The sequence below is a fragment of the Dipodomys spectabilis genome, unplaced genomic scaffold (genome assembly GCF_019054845.1).
Source record: "Dipodomys spectabilis isolate Male_0828 unplaced genomic scaffold, ASM1905484v1 ptg000344l, whole genome shotgun sequence".
Taxonomy (NCBI): domain Eukaryota; kingdom Metazoa; phylum Chordata; class Mammalia; order Rodentia; family Heteromyidae; genus Dipodomys; species Dipodomys spectabilis.
In genome coordinates, this window is record NW_024871021.1 from 2,151,925 (window position 1) to 2,168,255 (window position 16,331).

Consider the following 16,331-nt stretch of genomic DNA (forward strand, 5'->3'; position numbering starts at 1 on the left):
GGGTGGCAGTGTGACAAGAGGTTCCAAATAGAGTGGCAACTGTGCTAATTGATTTGAGGCTGACAGCTGGATGCCAAAACTAAGTGGTAACTGGTAGCTTTCTCTGATTACCCAGCAGTAGTGAGAATGAGTTGGAGCACCTGCTGGCTCTGCCTACCAAGTCCACCCCACCGCCTCTGCCCCTGTAACAACCAGAGTTTTAAATGGGGATCTGAGTTGGCTGTGTTAGATTCCTGCTCCCCAGCCCTACCTGTTTGCCTCTGTGTGCACCAATGCTGAAGACACACATCCAACTGCTCTGCAGCCCTACACCATGAGGGAGATCGTGTACATACAGGCAGGCCACTGTGGCAGCCAGATTGGCGCAAAGGGGAGCATGGCACTGGCCTAGGATCCTAGTCTCAAATTTAGGGGGATGAGGAGGAAGAGGATGGTGTTGTAGGGTGGAGGTGGTGGTGGTCATGTCTAGGCTGAGGTAGGTGGGGCTTCATAGTAGTCCCTAACTTCCTGGAAATCAAGTCCACCAGATAGCTTCCCCAATTTCCCTAATTTGTGTGGCCCAGATGGGTGTGTTTTTTTAAGCAAGGCTGGGGTGGTTTCAAATCCCTTGCATGTCTTAGTCTTACCTTAGACTCAAGTCATTGTACTTACTTTCCTGGGAATAGACTAATGCATTTTTGGTCAGGTTTGAATGAAAGGAGTGCAGTGTCTTTGAGCTGACAGATACAGAGGATTCCCTTTTTGTCAACTGATGAGTAACTGATAATTGAGAACAGTTCTTCCACCTTAATGCAAATTTCTCTGAGTTTTCATGCTCCCTTAAGTTGGGTGTTTTCTAAATCAGTGGTTGTCGGTGTATGCTCTGAGGACCCTTGTGGTTCTGGAGACCCTTTTAGCTGAGTCTTCAAGTTACTGCTTTGGCAATTTCATGTCCATGTAAGGCCAGGTTCTCATCATAGAATCCAAACAGAATATGGTATCCCATAAGATGGAATACTCATAGGAGGACCTAGATGGTGTCTATTCAGCCAGATAGTAAAGAGATTAACAAAACTAAAATACCATCAATTTTTGTGCTTTTTTAAATTTAGAAAATCTAATTTTTTTTACAAAAATATTTGTGTCAACAGGACTTGGGTTTCTTATAGTTATTTTAAAATCCATTGTTTGGACAGCTAACATTCTATGCCATAATGCACTTCTATTTCCATCTCAGTTTTGGGAAATCTAAGCGATGAGCACAACATTGACGGCTCTGGCAACTACTATGGAGAAAGTAGCGTACAGCTGCAGAGAGTCGAGGTGTATTACAATGAGGCAGCTGGTGAGTGTCTTCCTCTGGCTTCCAATACCGTGGCAGAATAGGTCCCCGGGGAATACTAATGACAAGGAAGGAGTTCCTGCCTTTCTTAGGGTGGTATTGTAGTTCGAATTTGGGGCCTCGATCTTGTAAGCCAAGTGCTGGATCCACCTGAGCCACTCCACCATATATCTTGTTTTAATTTTTGAGTATACTCTTGTGAATTTCCTCAGGAAAGCCTTTTACTGAATTCCCCCTACCTATACTTGCTGACTAGCCACACCTGGATTTTTTTTCTTTTGGTCATGGGGCTTCAACTCTGGGCATAGGCATTTTCCCTCATCTTTTCAACTCAAGACAAGCAGCTCTACCACTTAAGCCACAGCGCCACTTCTGGTTTTCTGGTGGTTTATTGGAGATAGTGTCTCGCCGTCTTTTCCTGCCCTGGCTGGCTTTGAACTGTGATCCTCTGACCTCAGCCTCCTGAGTAGTGAGGATTACAGGCATGAGCCTGTTTTACATCATTAAAAATGAGACTGCCTAAATATGTATTCTAAAACAATTGATAAAATATAATTTAAATACCATTCAATTCCATTTTGTTGTGTGCTAGTCATCCTTCTAAGCTCAAGGCCTGGGCAGTGACCATGAGCTTCTTTTGCTAAAGGCTAATGTTCTACCACTTAAGCCACATCTCCAGTACCAACTTGCGAAAGACCAGCTCGGCCGGAGCACTGGGACCGGTGGGACAAAGATCTCGGTATAGGTGGGCAAGGAGTCTACGAAGTGACAAACAGACACAGACTCAAAAGAGTTGAATCTGAGTGTATCTTTATTGAGGAGAATTAACATTTTTATGCAGTGTGAGATTGTGACATAGATTTTTTTGTTTATTTAAGCACATAATCAATTTTTAAGAAAAGCAAAGCATTGATGGATTACATGAAAATTGATGACTATCCCACCAACTGTTTAAGCTAAGTGATGCGAAACAAGTCTAGCATATAGGTAAATAGAATGCGTCATCTATTCAGCCTTTTTATGTTTACTAATTAACAAACCTAAGACAGGGTTGTACTTATATTGTACTCTTTTTATTTTTTTCATATACTTTTAAGTCCCTTTGAAACTATCCTAAAAACCACTTCCAGGTTGAGTCAAACATTCTCCGTTTTCTATAATTTTAATCCCAATATTTGTTCACATAAATTTCTAATTATTAATTTAAACTATCTTATTGTCGTTTTAATAATAAACACCATAATGGTCTAGATCTACCTAATCTTTGCACAAAATCTAATGAGTTCCAAAATACCTTTTTGTCTTTTACATTAATCTATCTATTTACATCTTTATCAGCTCCTGTATAAGGCAATGGTTCATCAGTCGGTTCAGGAAATGTGATGTCACTAACTTTATATTTTGTGGGAAACCACCATCTATCCCCTATAATGTAAGCTGGACTAAACTTAATCATAACTGTTGGGGGAATCTTTCTTTTCCTTTTATTATCAGGGGTTCCTTTTTTTAGAACTCTCTGAGCTTCTGGGATAACTCCTTCTAGCTTAGTTTAATTCATTAATTCTGCTTGTTGTAACATATCTGGAAATTTTGTTTTTATGTTTACTATGTGTGAGCCACAAAACCACTTGTGAAGTTGTAGGAGTTTTGGAGGTAGCATCACATCAGACGATAGATTGATTGGGGCATCGCCCACATTTAATCTTTGGTCCTAGTCTTTACTATTTAGAGAAGCTATCTCTATTGGACTGGAAAGAAACAACATGCTTTGTTCGTGGATCAATAGAAAAATAGCCAAAATGAGAATAAAGGCAATGAATGTCCAGCCAAGAAGAATATAGGTAAGAATAATGTAAGAATAAAGGTAGAGGATATAAAGGTGCAGCCGAATGTATGGGAAGCCTTGAACCAACACACTCTTCCTGCAGGCATGCTCCCTTGAAGGTCTTTGTCTAAGGTGATATCTCATGCAGATTCCGCAGGAGGTGGCATGGCACCAAATATTTCAGGTAGTTTTTTGGAGAGGAGAGTCTCCCAGAATTTCCTGCCCCAGCTGGCTTCAATCTGCGATCCTTAGATCTCAGACTTTTGAGTAGCTAGAATTACACCCTTCAGGAACCAGAGCCCAGTTGCATTGCCCTCTTTAAAATACAGATTAAATTTCTAAAAATCATTTTGAAATTGAAAATTTTAAAAATTTAAAGAGGGATGTTCAGTCACTAATATATATGTGAATAGTCCAAATCACAAAGCATAAAGTGTCTCACCCTGAAATCTATAACAGTTCTGGTCTTGAGCATTTTGAATATGAATACTTAGCCAACAACCAATTCTTTTTAAAGTTTTTAAAGTGAAAAACATTGCTGTGATGTAGAAAAACCCAATAATAATGTGTAAACATTGCTTTTAAATGATTCATATTGTCTTTCCTAATACAAACAACCTAACTGATGTCTACAGAGTAGATTTTCAGTTTTTGTAACAGTCAATGTGAAATTCATTTAATTTTATATAAAGAGTTTCCATTCTACATTATTGTATACAAACAGAACCGTAGATAATTGGTTTTCCTGTGTTATAAACCAATGAAAAAGTGCAAACAAAAGGACAAAGCTATTTAATGTATTGGAGTTTTATGGATCTACATTTTGGGATGTCCTCACCTTGGTATTTTGTGTTAATATAGTTTAAGTAAGATATATGACTTTAATCTTGTGGTTCCTTGGTTAAGAGTCATTGTGTGGGATTGTGTCACTCGTATGAACAGTATTTTATGTTGTGTCTTTATTAGATCCTGTGTATCAGGCAGGATAGGATGGCCAGTTTTCTTCATGTGATTGTTTAGGAAAAGGGACAGTCTCAAACTGATGTTTATATCATTTTAACTGATGTCCCTTTTGACAAATCAGGTTAAATGGCAAATTGCAAGTAATTGTCCAAGGTTGCTCTGAGTATTTGAATACAGGGAAATGTGCTATTTGATAACAATTATTGAAACATTATAACACAAGAAATATGTATTTTATGTATTTTTCCCAGGAAAGCATTATACTTGAATTCCCCCTACATCTACTTGCTGAAGAGCCACACCTGGCTCTTTTGTTTGTTTGTTTGTTTGTTTGTTTTTTTGTTGGCAGTGGGGCTTAAACTCTGGGCCTATACACTGTGCCCCAACTCTTCAGCTCAAGGCAAGCAGCTCTACCACTTAAGCCACAGTTCCATTTCTGGTTTTCTATTAGTTTATTGAAGATAAGAGTCTCACAGACTTACCCTGCCCAAACTGGCTTTGAACAGCGATCCTCTGATCTCTAACTTCAGAGTAGCTAGGAATATAGGCATGAAGCACTGGTGCTCAGCACTTAGCTACTTTCTTGAGAAAGGTAATTGGGGAAGGGAAGGGATAGTGGGAGAACAACAAAGGAGTGTGTAACAATGTTCGACAATAAATGTTCTCATTTCCTTACTCTGGTAACTGTAACTCCTCTATACAGCACCTTTCCAATAAAAACAAAATTAACAAAAAAAGAGAAAGGTTCTTGCTGATAGGCAATGGTGACTCACACCAGTAATCCTAGCTACTCAGGAGGCTGAGAAATGAGAATCATGGTTCAAATCCAGCCTGGGCAGGAAAGTCCCTGAGACCTTTATCTCCAATAAACAACTCAGAAAACTAAAAGTGGGAATGTGCCTCAAGTGATAGAATGCTAGCCTTGAGCTGAAGAGCTGAGGGACAGTGCCCAGGCCCAGAGTTCAAGCCCCATGATGAACCAAAAAAAATATTGTCATCTTTCTTTTGCCCCATTAGACTCAAAGCCTGATGCTCATCTTTGCCTCCTGAGTAGCTGAGATTTCAGCCACCATGCCCAAAGCAAAGGAATGAATATTCATGAAAATAGACAACTGCCAACGTCCTTAAAGTTGCTGAAGCCTCTTGCATGGGGGTTCATGCTCAAGATATCTTTTCTGTTTCCATGTCTGAAATGCTGTAATTTCTGTAATGAATGCTGAGAGCCACTTAGAATCATAAGCTCTGCCCCTAAGTTCCTTGTCAAGTATAGGCCTAAGTTAACTCTTGTTCCCACAGCCAACAAATATGTTCCTCGGGCCATCATGGTGGACCTAGAGCCTGGCACCTTAGACTCAGTAAGATCGGAACCATAGAGTTTCAGACCAGAAACTTCATATTTAGTATGTCATCATGGTCCATGGAAGATGGCTAACAGGCACCCCTCTTCCCTAACATCCAGGCACTCCAGTTCCCAGTGGTGAGCTGAGCCTTTATCCATCTAGATATCATCCTCACCTAAACCACTTATTTCAGACATATCATGTCCCTGGCCACTCAATCAGCACAGATAAATGCCAGTCTGCAAGCAGCCTCTGAAGGGAATGAACAGCGAGCAAGGAAAGCTTCCAACAAGGTCCTCAGCGCTGATGGCGATTTCAAATGCCTGGCAATAACAGGGAACGACTTCAGGACTTAAGTGGTAGAGCGCTAGTCTTGAGCTGAAGAACTGAGGGTCAGCGCCCAGGTCTAGAGTTCAGGCCCACGACTGGACCCCAAAAAAGAAAACATTTCCTTTATTCCACCAAAGTGTATCTAAAATAATAGCAAAAGTTGCTCAGAAGAGCCTATAGCCTTCACAATGCAAATAGCACAGTCATTATTCCTGGAGTATGTGTCTCATCATGTCTTTGTGTCTGATAGGCCAGAACCGGGCCAACAGCCACTACACAGAGGGAGCCGAGCTGCTGGAATCAGTGCTGGAAATGGTGAGGTGGAAAGGTGTGGCTGTCTCCAGGGTTTGTAGCTGGCCAACTCCCTGGGAGGTGGCACCAGGTCAGGCATGGGCACCCTGATTCTCAACAAGATCCGAGAGGAGTTCCCTGATAGAATCATGAACACCTTCAGTGTCATCCCTTGCCCAAGATGTTGGACACTGGCACCTTAGACTCAGTGAGATCGGAACCATTTGGCCAGAGTTTCAGACCAGACAACTGCATATTTGGTATGTCATCATAGTCCATAGGAGATGGCTAACAGGCACCCCTCCTCCCTAACATCCAAACACTCTAGTTCCCAGTGCTGGGCTGAGCCTTTATCCACCTAACCCTATCATCCTCACCTAACCCTACAATATCATCTTGTCTGTCCACCAGTTGGTGGAAAATGCAGATGAAACTTTCTGCATTGACAACGAGGCCCTGTATGACATCTGCTTTCACACCTGTGTGTGACATCCCCCCGCATGGCCTCACGATGTTGGCCACATTCATTGGCAACAACACGGTCATCCAGGAACCCTTTAAGCACACCTCAGAGCAGTTCAGTGCCACGTTGAGGCACAAGGCATTCTTGCACTGGTACACGGGCGAGGGCATGGACGAGACGGAGTTCACTGAGGCTGAGAGCAACATCAACGACCTGGTGTCCAAGTATCAGCAGTGGCATCTTGGCAGGGGGAATTTGAAGAAGTCTTGTGGAGGAAAAGGTCTAAGATTTCCCATTGCCAGCAGTGCAACAGGAATGCCAGAGCCTGCCTACTGCTTCTCAAATGAATGGTGCTTTCCTGAGCTACTGTTGTCCTGCAGTGGGACCTTGCTATGTATCATCATGCTCAGCCTTCCCTGTCAGGAATTCACTGACGGTGAATGTAAAAATGCAGATTTCTTTTAAATATTATTGTTTAAAAACCCTATTTATATAAATAAAAAAGTATACATTTTATACCCTGAGCCCTTATTCTTCTTTAGAATCCTTTTTATTCTTTCAGTGTATTTGAAATATAAATTTGGCCAGGAGGATTTAATCTTAGCAATATAGGACTGGTGCTCAAGAGTAGTATTAAATTCATGGTGTTTCTGCTATTTTGAAGAGGAGGATGACAAGAGCCAATGTTGTTGTTTTTTCCCCTTGGCCCAGTTTTATAGTTTTCAATCTCCCAAAAGCATGCCAGTAGCAAAAAGCAGTTTGGAGAGAAAGAAAACTAGATCCAGATGCTACTTCTCCTTCAGACAGCCACAGGTTTTTGTCTCATTATCCATCAGAGGGATTTCAATCACATTCTCCAGAAACAATATCAGGAACACTGATCCCTGTGTTTAGAGTTCAATTGGCAATGAAGCAGCACTCACAGGATGAGTGCAAGTTCTTGGTTGCCAGGATAGTTTCTCAAGGCATCTGGCAACTTTAAGTACAGAAATGACTCTAGCTGTTTGAGGGAATGAGAGGCTGAGAAGCTGACCAGTCCCATAGTGTATTGACCAGTCCCAACTGCTTGACACAGTACTTCCAAGTCAAACAGAGGAGGGGAGACATGGCCTCTCCCAATGACCCATACTCATGTTCATTTTTTCCAGCAGTGAAAGCTGTCTGAGGCCCACAGGGTGTTGTAAGGACATAAGGGATGGATGGATCTAGCCTGTTGGGTATGTTTACTTTACATGAGTGAGACAGAAATCTCAATTGTTTAGAACCTACAATGGCCAGGAAGAGATTGAAGACTTTTGTTTTCACTGGAAGCCAAATCAGTCACTGATTCTTTTTGCCAGAATCTTTCACTCTTCCCTCAGTGAGGCTCCAGGCAGGTTGTCTGTGCCAAGCATTCTTCCATGGCAACCAATAACCTGTAAGAGTCCCTTTTTCTTCAGAAACAGGACCTATGGGAATACTGCAACTTATAGAAAGCTCTAAGGAAAAGGTACTACTGGATGAGGTGGAAGTCCCTCACTGCTAGTAAAGTTGGGAGATGGTAAGTTCCATAAGCTTTCCTTTACCAGGCATGAGGTTGGGGTAGGGTGGGAAGGGATGGGATAGAGATCTTTATGCCAAGCTGGCCTCACTCATTAGGAAGTAAACTGTCCCAGAGGGTGATCTGTGACTAGAAACAGGTTGTTTTCTGTCCTTGCCCCAGGGCAGATCAAAGTGCAAATAGCTTCCATTGTAGGAGTCCTAAGGAGTAAGTGTTGACACCTCAGGGTCTCTAGTCCTAGAACTGACCAGGTCGGATGACCCCAAATCTTCTAAGGCTGCTGGGTCAGAACTGAAGGCAAGCATGGCCAAGGCACTTTCATCCCTCAGTGGGTTAAGAATTGAGGGCAAGCTGTGATGGAGGCACCACCCAGCCTATCTACCAGTGTTTGACTAAGAACATTTTTGATTTCTCTTAAGTACCCATTTATGAGTCTTTTCTGGTGGCTTTGGCTTATTTCTTTACAATTTTGAAGTAGTTATGGTTCATAATTAATGACTCATGCCTCACATCTTAGAAAACTCCTGTTGATAATTTTACCAGTAGATCACCATGAATTTCTCAGGAATGGCTTTTGTTTTCTCCTAGCCAGAGCTTTGCATTCATTGCCACACAAGCTAATGTTGAATTAATTCCTATAGATAGGTGATTTTTTTGTCCAATTGCAAAGTGCAGCATCTCCCTTATTTTCACGTACCTTAGTAATTGTATCAAATACTTAATAGAGTTCTTGACAAGCATGATAAGCAAAGTTCAGAGGTGAAGATACAGCTCAGTGGTAGAGTACATGCCTGGCATGCACAAGACTCTCAGTTCAGTCCCCAGCACCAAAGAGAGGAAAGGCAAGTAATGTTACGCTCAGGAGAGGATACATTAGGACTCATAGAAAAACAGCACCCAGATTGGCATTGAGAAGTTGTGTCCTGAGGGAACACAGGTAGAATGTTTGTAGGGGGAAAGAAGAGAGCCCCTTGATGTGTGTACCCTTTTAGAAAGCAGAGGTAGAAACAGGGGATGGACCTCTGGTAGTCAGCCTAGGCCATGGGAGGAAGAAACCATGACATGTATGTTACTCTAATGGGACCAGAGTGTAAAGTGGCACCACCATACCAGGCCATGGCCCAACAAGAACAGGTTTGTCAGAAGGACTTTCTTGCATTGGAGAGGTGTCTTTTGACCACTTTGGCTTTGTTAATGGTATTTCCTTATGCTGTTCCTTTTTCCTTCCAACTTGTCATACCTATAGAATATCCTGTCCAGGAGACCCATTCTTTCTAATCTCATTCTCTAAAAGTCTCCCAGTTTATAGCTGTACGTATCCTAGACCAAAAAAGTAGGGGGTGGGCATTCTGTCAGACATAGATTGAAACTGAAAGGTATCTTTGAAGTAGACTTTGACAAGGTTCTGGTATTGACAGTCTTGTGTTGATATGTGCTGTGATTGCAACCAGCTTCTGGTCTAATTCTGAAATGACAGTGGGAGAGAAATGGTGATAAGACATCATGGACCACTATGATTTCAAACCCTTCTCAGGTACATCCCCATTCATGGATGTGCTATCAGCCAACCTACAGATGTCTGTTAAAGGAGTGATGGCTGGGAAAAGGAAATTTATTGGCCACAGATGAGACCAGCCTTTGGACAAGTGGTTGCCTTTCAGTGTGAGGCAAAGAGTGCCTACCTATACAGAGATATTTTTCAGGAAGCAAGACGATTCACCCACATCTTGTTATCCACAAAATAATCTGAGAAGAACTCTGTAAACCCAGAGGTGGGAGTCATGTGCTTTGCATTTCTGTATGACTGCTTTACTTCATGGCTCTTTTTTTTTTTTTCTAATTTAATTTTATTTTATATGAGAACATACTGTACAGAGGGGTTACAATTACATGGGAAGGATAATGCATACATTTCTTACCAAGCATTGCAGCCTCCTCCTTTGTTTACCCTTCACCTCCCTTCCCCCCCCTCCCCCCTCCCCCCCACCCAATCAAAACCATCTCCCCCCCCCACTCCGACATTGTAAAGCTGGTTTTGACATGACATTTTGTACTTCTGATTGTTGCAACAGGTCCACCTGAATCCTTAAACGACTTGTTTGTCCCCGTCTCCTCCACATGTTATACTGACATCAAATATAGTGAAAGCGGGGGTTACACTGTGGGGGAGGGACATACAAAGCAACAAAGAAATAATCTTATAAATGCATTAGAAACACATGCATGAAAGAAACAAAAACATTAAAATACATATTTGAGGGTTCGTTTTCCTAACATCACATTATCTGACTTTTTCCGCTTGACTCATACCTATACTAGATATTGCAAATAAGGGAAACCATGGGACCTATGTTTCTTTGGGCCTGGCTTACTTCACTTAATATAATTTTTTCCAAGCCTTTCCATTTCCTAACAAATGGGGAAATGTCATTCTTTCTGATGGAGGCATAGAATTCCATTGTGTATATATACCACATTTTCTTGATCCATTCATCTACTGAGGGGCATCTGGGTTGGTTCCATATCTTAGCTATGGTAAATAATGCTGCAATAAACATAGTTGTGCTAGTAGCTTTAGTGTGGTCTTTTTTGTAAACATTAGGGTAAATGCCCAAAAGTGGGATTGCTGGGTCATAGGGGAGTTCTATGTGAAGTCTTTTGAGGAACCTCCATACTGCTTTCCAAAGTGGTTGAACAAGTTTACATTCCCACCAACAATGAAGTAAGGTTCCTTTCTGTCCACATCCCCTCCAGCATCTGTTGTTGTTAGAGTTCTTGATTTTTGCTGTTCTAACTGGAGTGAGGTGATATCTCAATGTTGTTTTGATTTGCATTTCTTTTATGGCTAGGGATGTTGAACATTTCTTCATGTGTCTATTGGCCATCCTTCTTTCTTCTTCAGAGAAGCTTCTCTTTAAGTCTTTCGCCCACTTACTTATTGGGCAGTTGTTTCTTTGAGGATTTGTTGTTGGGTGGTTTAATTTTTTGAGTTCCAAGTATATTTTAGATATGAGACCCTTGTCCGTTGTATGGCTAGTAAAGATCTTCTCCCAATCCGTGGGCTTTCTATTGATCTTGCTAGCTATGTCATTTGCCCTGCAGAAGCTCTGCAACCTTATGCAATCCCATTTGTCCAACCTTTCTTTGATTTGTTGTGTTTCCGGGTCTCTATTCAGAAAATTTCGGCCTGAGCCAAGGAGACCCAGGGTTTCTCCTATTCCATCCTGTAATGTTTTCAGAGTGTCTGCTTTGAGTTCAAGGTCTTTGATCCATTTGGAGTTGATTCTGGTGCAGGGTGATATATAAGGATCTAGCTTTAGTTTTCTACATGTAGTTAACCAGTTTTGCCTGCACCATTTACTGAAGAGGCTGTCTGTCTTCCATTCTATTGTTTTAGCTCCCTTATCGAAGATTAGATGGCTATAGGTCTGTAGGTTCATTTCTGGGTTTTCAATTCTATTCCATTGGTCCTGAGGTCTGTTCTTATGCCAATACCAAGCTGTTTTGATTACTATGGCTTTATAGTAGAGTTTGAAATTTGGTATTGATATTCTTCCAGCAGTGTTCTTTCCGTTGAGGAGCGTTTTTGCTATTCGGGGTCTTTTATTGTTCCATATGAATTTTTGGATTGCCTCTTCTATTTCCTGGAAGAATGAGGGTGGAATTTTGATAGGTATTGCGTTGAATTTGTAGATAGCCTTGGGAAGTATTGCCATTTTCACGATGTTAATCTTTCCAATCCAGGAGCATGGGAGGTTTTGCCATTTTTTAAGTTCTGTGTTGATTTCCTTTTTCAAGATTTTAAAGTTTTCATCATAGAGGTCCTTCACTTCTTTAGTTAAGTTAATTCCTAGGTATTTTATTTTTTGTGGGGCTATTACAAATGGAGTTGCTTTCCTAATTTCAGCCACAGTTTTCTCATTGTTGGCATACAGAAAAGCCATTGATTTTTGGGGGTTAATTTTATAACCTGCTACTTTGCCAAAGTTTTGAATCAGCTTGAGTAATTTGGGAGTGGAGTCTATGGGATTCTTTAAATACAAGATCATGTCATCTGCAAAGAGGGAGAGTTTTATTTCTTGTTTCCCTATTTGGATCCCCTTTATGTCTGCATCTTGTCTTATTGCTGTAGCTAGGCATTCTAATACTAGATTGAAGAGAAGTGGAGAGAGTGGGCATCCTTGTCTTGTTCCTGAGTTAAGGGGAAATGGCTTTAGTTTTTCACCATTGAGTATTATGCTGGCTGTAGGTTTGTCATATACAGCCTTTATTGTATTGAGGAATGTTCCATGGATTCCTAATTTTTCCAAAACCTTCATCATAAAGGGGTGTTGGATCTTGTCGAATGCTTTTTCTGCGTCTATTGAGATAACCATGTGGTTCTTATTCTTGCTCCTGTTGATGTGATGAATAATATTAATTGATTTGCGTATATTGAACCAGCTTTGCATCCCTGAAATGAATCCTGTTTGATCGTGGTGTATGATTTTTTGGATGAATTGTTGAAGTCGGTTGGCCAAAATTTTGTTGAGAAGTTTTGCATCAATGTTCATCAAAGAAATGGGTCTATAGTTCTCTTTCTTTGATGAGTCCCTGCCTGGTTTTGGGATGAGGTTTATGATGGCTTCATAGAATGTGTTCGGTAGTGAGCTTTCTCTTTCAATTTCATTGAAGAGTTGGAGGAGAATTGGTGTGAGCTCTGTTTTGAAGGCCTTGTAAAATTCCGCTGTAAAACCATCTGGTCCTGGACTTTTCTTAGCTGGGAGGTCTCTTATTGCTGTTTCTATTTCAATGCTTGGTATGGGCCTGTTAAGATAGTTTACCTCATCTTGGTTTAGTTTTGGCATGTCAATATTTGCTAGGAAGAGGTCCATTTCTGTCAAGTTCTCAAACTTATTAGCATAAAGTTTTGAGAAGTATTCCCTTATAATGTTCTGAATCTTGGTTGTTTCCGTGGTTATGTTTCCATTCTCATCTCTGAGTTTATTAATTTGGGTGTGTTCTCTTCTTTTTCTGATAAGATTTGCTAAGGGTCTGTCAATTTTGTTAAGTTTTTCGAAGAACCAACTCTTTGTTTTGTTGATTCTTTCTATAGTTTTTTTGGATTCTAATTTACTTCATGGCTCTTTATGCTCTTCTGAAACCTCCTACTGAGCTGGCCCACAATGTGCCCAGGAGGCAGGAATTAAAGGGGACTTGGTAGCTTGGCTGCTAATCACTCTGGCCACACTGACTTAGGGCTGCAGGCATGTGCTGGGCATCTGCCCCATTCTAGTGGTACGGGCTCCAGTGGGAGCTTTGACTCTTACCAGGAGAAGCTCACAGTGCCTCTGTCTTTGAGCCATCTCCCAGGTCAGGATGTCTTTATCAGCAGTGGCTCGAGCTATGCCATAGCTCTCATGGTGACAGGTATTTTCCTTTCAATTTCCTTCCTTCCTTTCTTTCTTCCTTCCTTCCTTCCTCCCTTCCTTCCTTCCTTTCTTTCTTTTTCTCTCTCTTTCTCTTTCTTTCTTTCTTTTTTTCTTTCTTTCTTTCTTTCTTTCTTTCTTTCTTTCTTTCTTTCTTTCTTTCTTTCTTTCTTTCTTTCTTTCTTTCTTTCTTTCTTTCTTTCTTTCTTTCTTTCTTTCCTTCTTTCTTTCCTTCCTTCCTTCCTTCCTTCCTTCTTTCTTTTCCTATTTTCTTTCTTTATTTTGTCAGTCTTGGGACTTGAACTCTAGGCCTAGGAGCTGTCTCTCCATTCTTCAGCTCTCTATAACTTGAGCCACAGTGCCACTTCCAGTTTTCTGGTGGTTTCTTGGAGATAAGTGTCTCAAGACCTTTCTTGCCCAGGCGAATTTTTAACTGGCATACTCAGATCTCTGCCTCCTGAGTAGCTAGGTTTACAGTCATGGGCACTGGTGCCCAGCTTGACAAGTTAATTATTTGCTAAACATAACAATGGCCACATTCTGTTCTATGAGGCATTTCCCCATCATCCTACAACACTGGTGGTCTTAGCGTTGTTGCAGAGCACACAGCAAGGGGGCTTTCTATGCATGCATATTGACTAGTACCTGAAAAGGCAGCTTGCAAAGGTCAGGGAGATTGTTGTTGAAGAGATTGTTGTTCAAAAGCCCCCAATGCTAGAAAGCCTCTAGAATTGCATACATCTCAACTTGCACAGGGCATTTCCAAATTTTAAGTTCTAGTGTTGGTTCTTTTCCTTTGTACACAGCTTTAGTAGGTTGTTCCAGACAAGGAAAGCTACCTACGGAAGGTCTGTGTGTTAGCTAGACTCACACAGACCAAGCAGTTCAGGGCTTGATTTTTGGTACATTTTTAGACTAATCTGTTCACTTGTGAGGTTTTTTAATGTTTCCAAGATCATTTAAAATGATTTTGTGCCATCTCACCATCTCACTTAAGTTTCTATCCTAAGTTAAATCAGCAACAACAATAACAAAAACAACAACGAACAGACTGACTGGATTCACTTGTAAAGTAGTTAAAAGTGCCCCCTGCTGTTCAGACTGCAGAAATATCCATTGCTTGTAACCTCCAGAGAAACAAAGGCTTTCTTCTTCTTATTATTATTGTGAAAATACCGTACAGAGGGGTCTTTCTTTTCCTATGCTATTCCTCTTGTTTCATAGGTACAGTGTACTTTGTCACCAGCACATATGTCTCTCCTTCCAGAAAATAAGAAATGTACAGACTGTTTATTTTTGTTCTATGCAAAGCAAAGCACATCAGGCTGAGCATGAGTTTTCTGTAGTTTGGTTGTCTACTAGCAAAATGCTTATAGTACTCTATACCCAAAGTGGTCCTTATCATTGGAACTTATGGTGAGTTCCAGGTGATAAAAAAAAAGTCCAGAGTGCCCTGAAAACAGTCACTGCCAATGACAGCAGGTGTATCTCAGTGCACTGGGCAGCGTCTTCTATTGTGGCCTGGACTTAACTTACTTCATAGACCAAGATGGCAGATGCAATCAGGTTTGCAGAGCCAATGTGTTTGCATCAGGGTTGGGGTTAGTTTTCCAAGTACTAGCACTGAAGATCACAGCCCTGCATAGGCTTCAATGTCAGTGATTTAACTCAATTGTCTCAATTAACTCATCTGCTCTTTCTATGTGTCTGACATAAATGACTGCTTATCAGAGGCCAATAATTGAAACCCAGTAAGTGCTCAGGCATGTTGGCTAAGAGTGCTGTATAGATAATGTACAGCTGCATGGTACTTGTGCTGTACACTTCTCCTATGCTTCCCTGAATTCTAAATATTTCTAATAGAGAGGAAAGAAGCCATATGTTAATGGATTCTTTGCCTTAGTATCTGAATCCAGCTAACGAGCTCATCCTACATCTGTTGGGTTGTTTTGATAGTACTATCGTTTGATTGGACTCAAAACCTCATACATGCTAGGCATGCACTCTACCACCCTCCTGCCCTCTTCTTGCTTTAAGTATTTTAAGTAATTTTTGGGCTTTGCTCTTCCCCCACATACACCTCCCACAGAGCTGGGATTTCAGGAATAAACTACCTAGCCAGAAGTATTTGTTGAGATAAGGTCTGCTTGCTAACACTTTGCCTAGACTAGCCTTGGATCTCTGTCCTCCCCATCTCTGTTATTCCCCAGAATAACATAACTATGGTTTGTAATGTTATAATCCCATTATTATTCTGGGTTCTCTAATTGGAGTTTTGTGGTGCTAGAAGGCACTGCCTTCTTTGAAATTATAAACCTTCATCAGTGGACATAATTCTGCTCTAGACTATCAGCACCTCATATCAATGTCTGGATACCGCTCATTGCTTAATCATAGTTCAGGATATGTTGCATGACTTTAAGCCTCACTTTTTACACACACACACACACACACACACACACACACACACACACACACACACAAACCATTGTCTTTTGTGGTGACTTTGTACATCTTCTGTGAGACCACCTGAGTCCTCTCCTGTGCATCTTAGAGCTTTTCTTACCAATTTTACTTCTCTCCTGTCTGCTTCCTCCTCATGTGTCCAGTCTCTAATCTTGACAGTGGCTGAGGCTTGTAGTACTGCGATTAGAGAAAGAGAAAAGATAGATACAGATATTTAAGTAGAAACCTCATCTCTTGCACTTTTAGGTGATTTTAGATGCTTATTTTCATCAGATCCTGACTCCTATTTCTTTTCCCAGCCTCCCAATGCCATGTCCTTCTCCTGGATCCCACAGAAGGCTCAGCTGATATTATAGGAAACAGAAACATTGTGCTTCTGTGAAA

At 41.1% G+C, this 16,331-nt stretch overlaps 1 protein-coding gene across 1 annotated transcript; it reads left to right on the top strand.

Moving 5' to 3' along the window:
* The first annotated feature begins 313 nt into the window (after positions 1 to 313).
* LOC122095335 (tubulin beta-7 chain-like) lies at positions 314 to 8,430 on the top strand. Its single transcript, XM_042665785.1, is given in 6 exon segments — positions 314 to 374; positions 1,217 to 1,324; positions 5,406 to 5,501; positions 6,006 to 6,082; positions 6,699 to 6,813; positions 8,309 to 8,430. Coding segments are annotated over 6 exon segments (579 nt in total).
* The last annotated feature ends 7,901 nt before the right edge of the window (positions 8,431 to 16,331 follow it).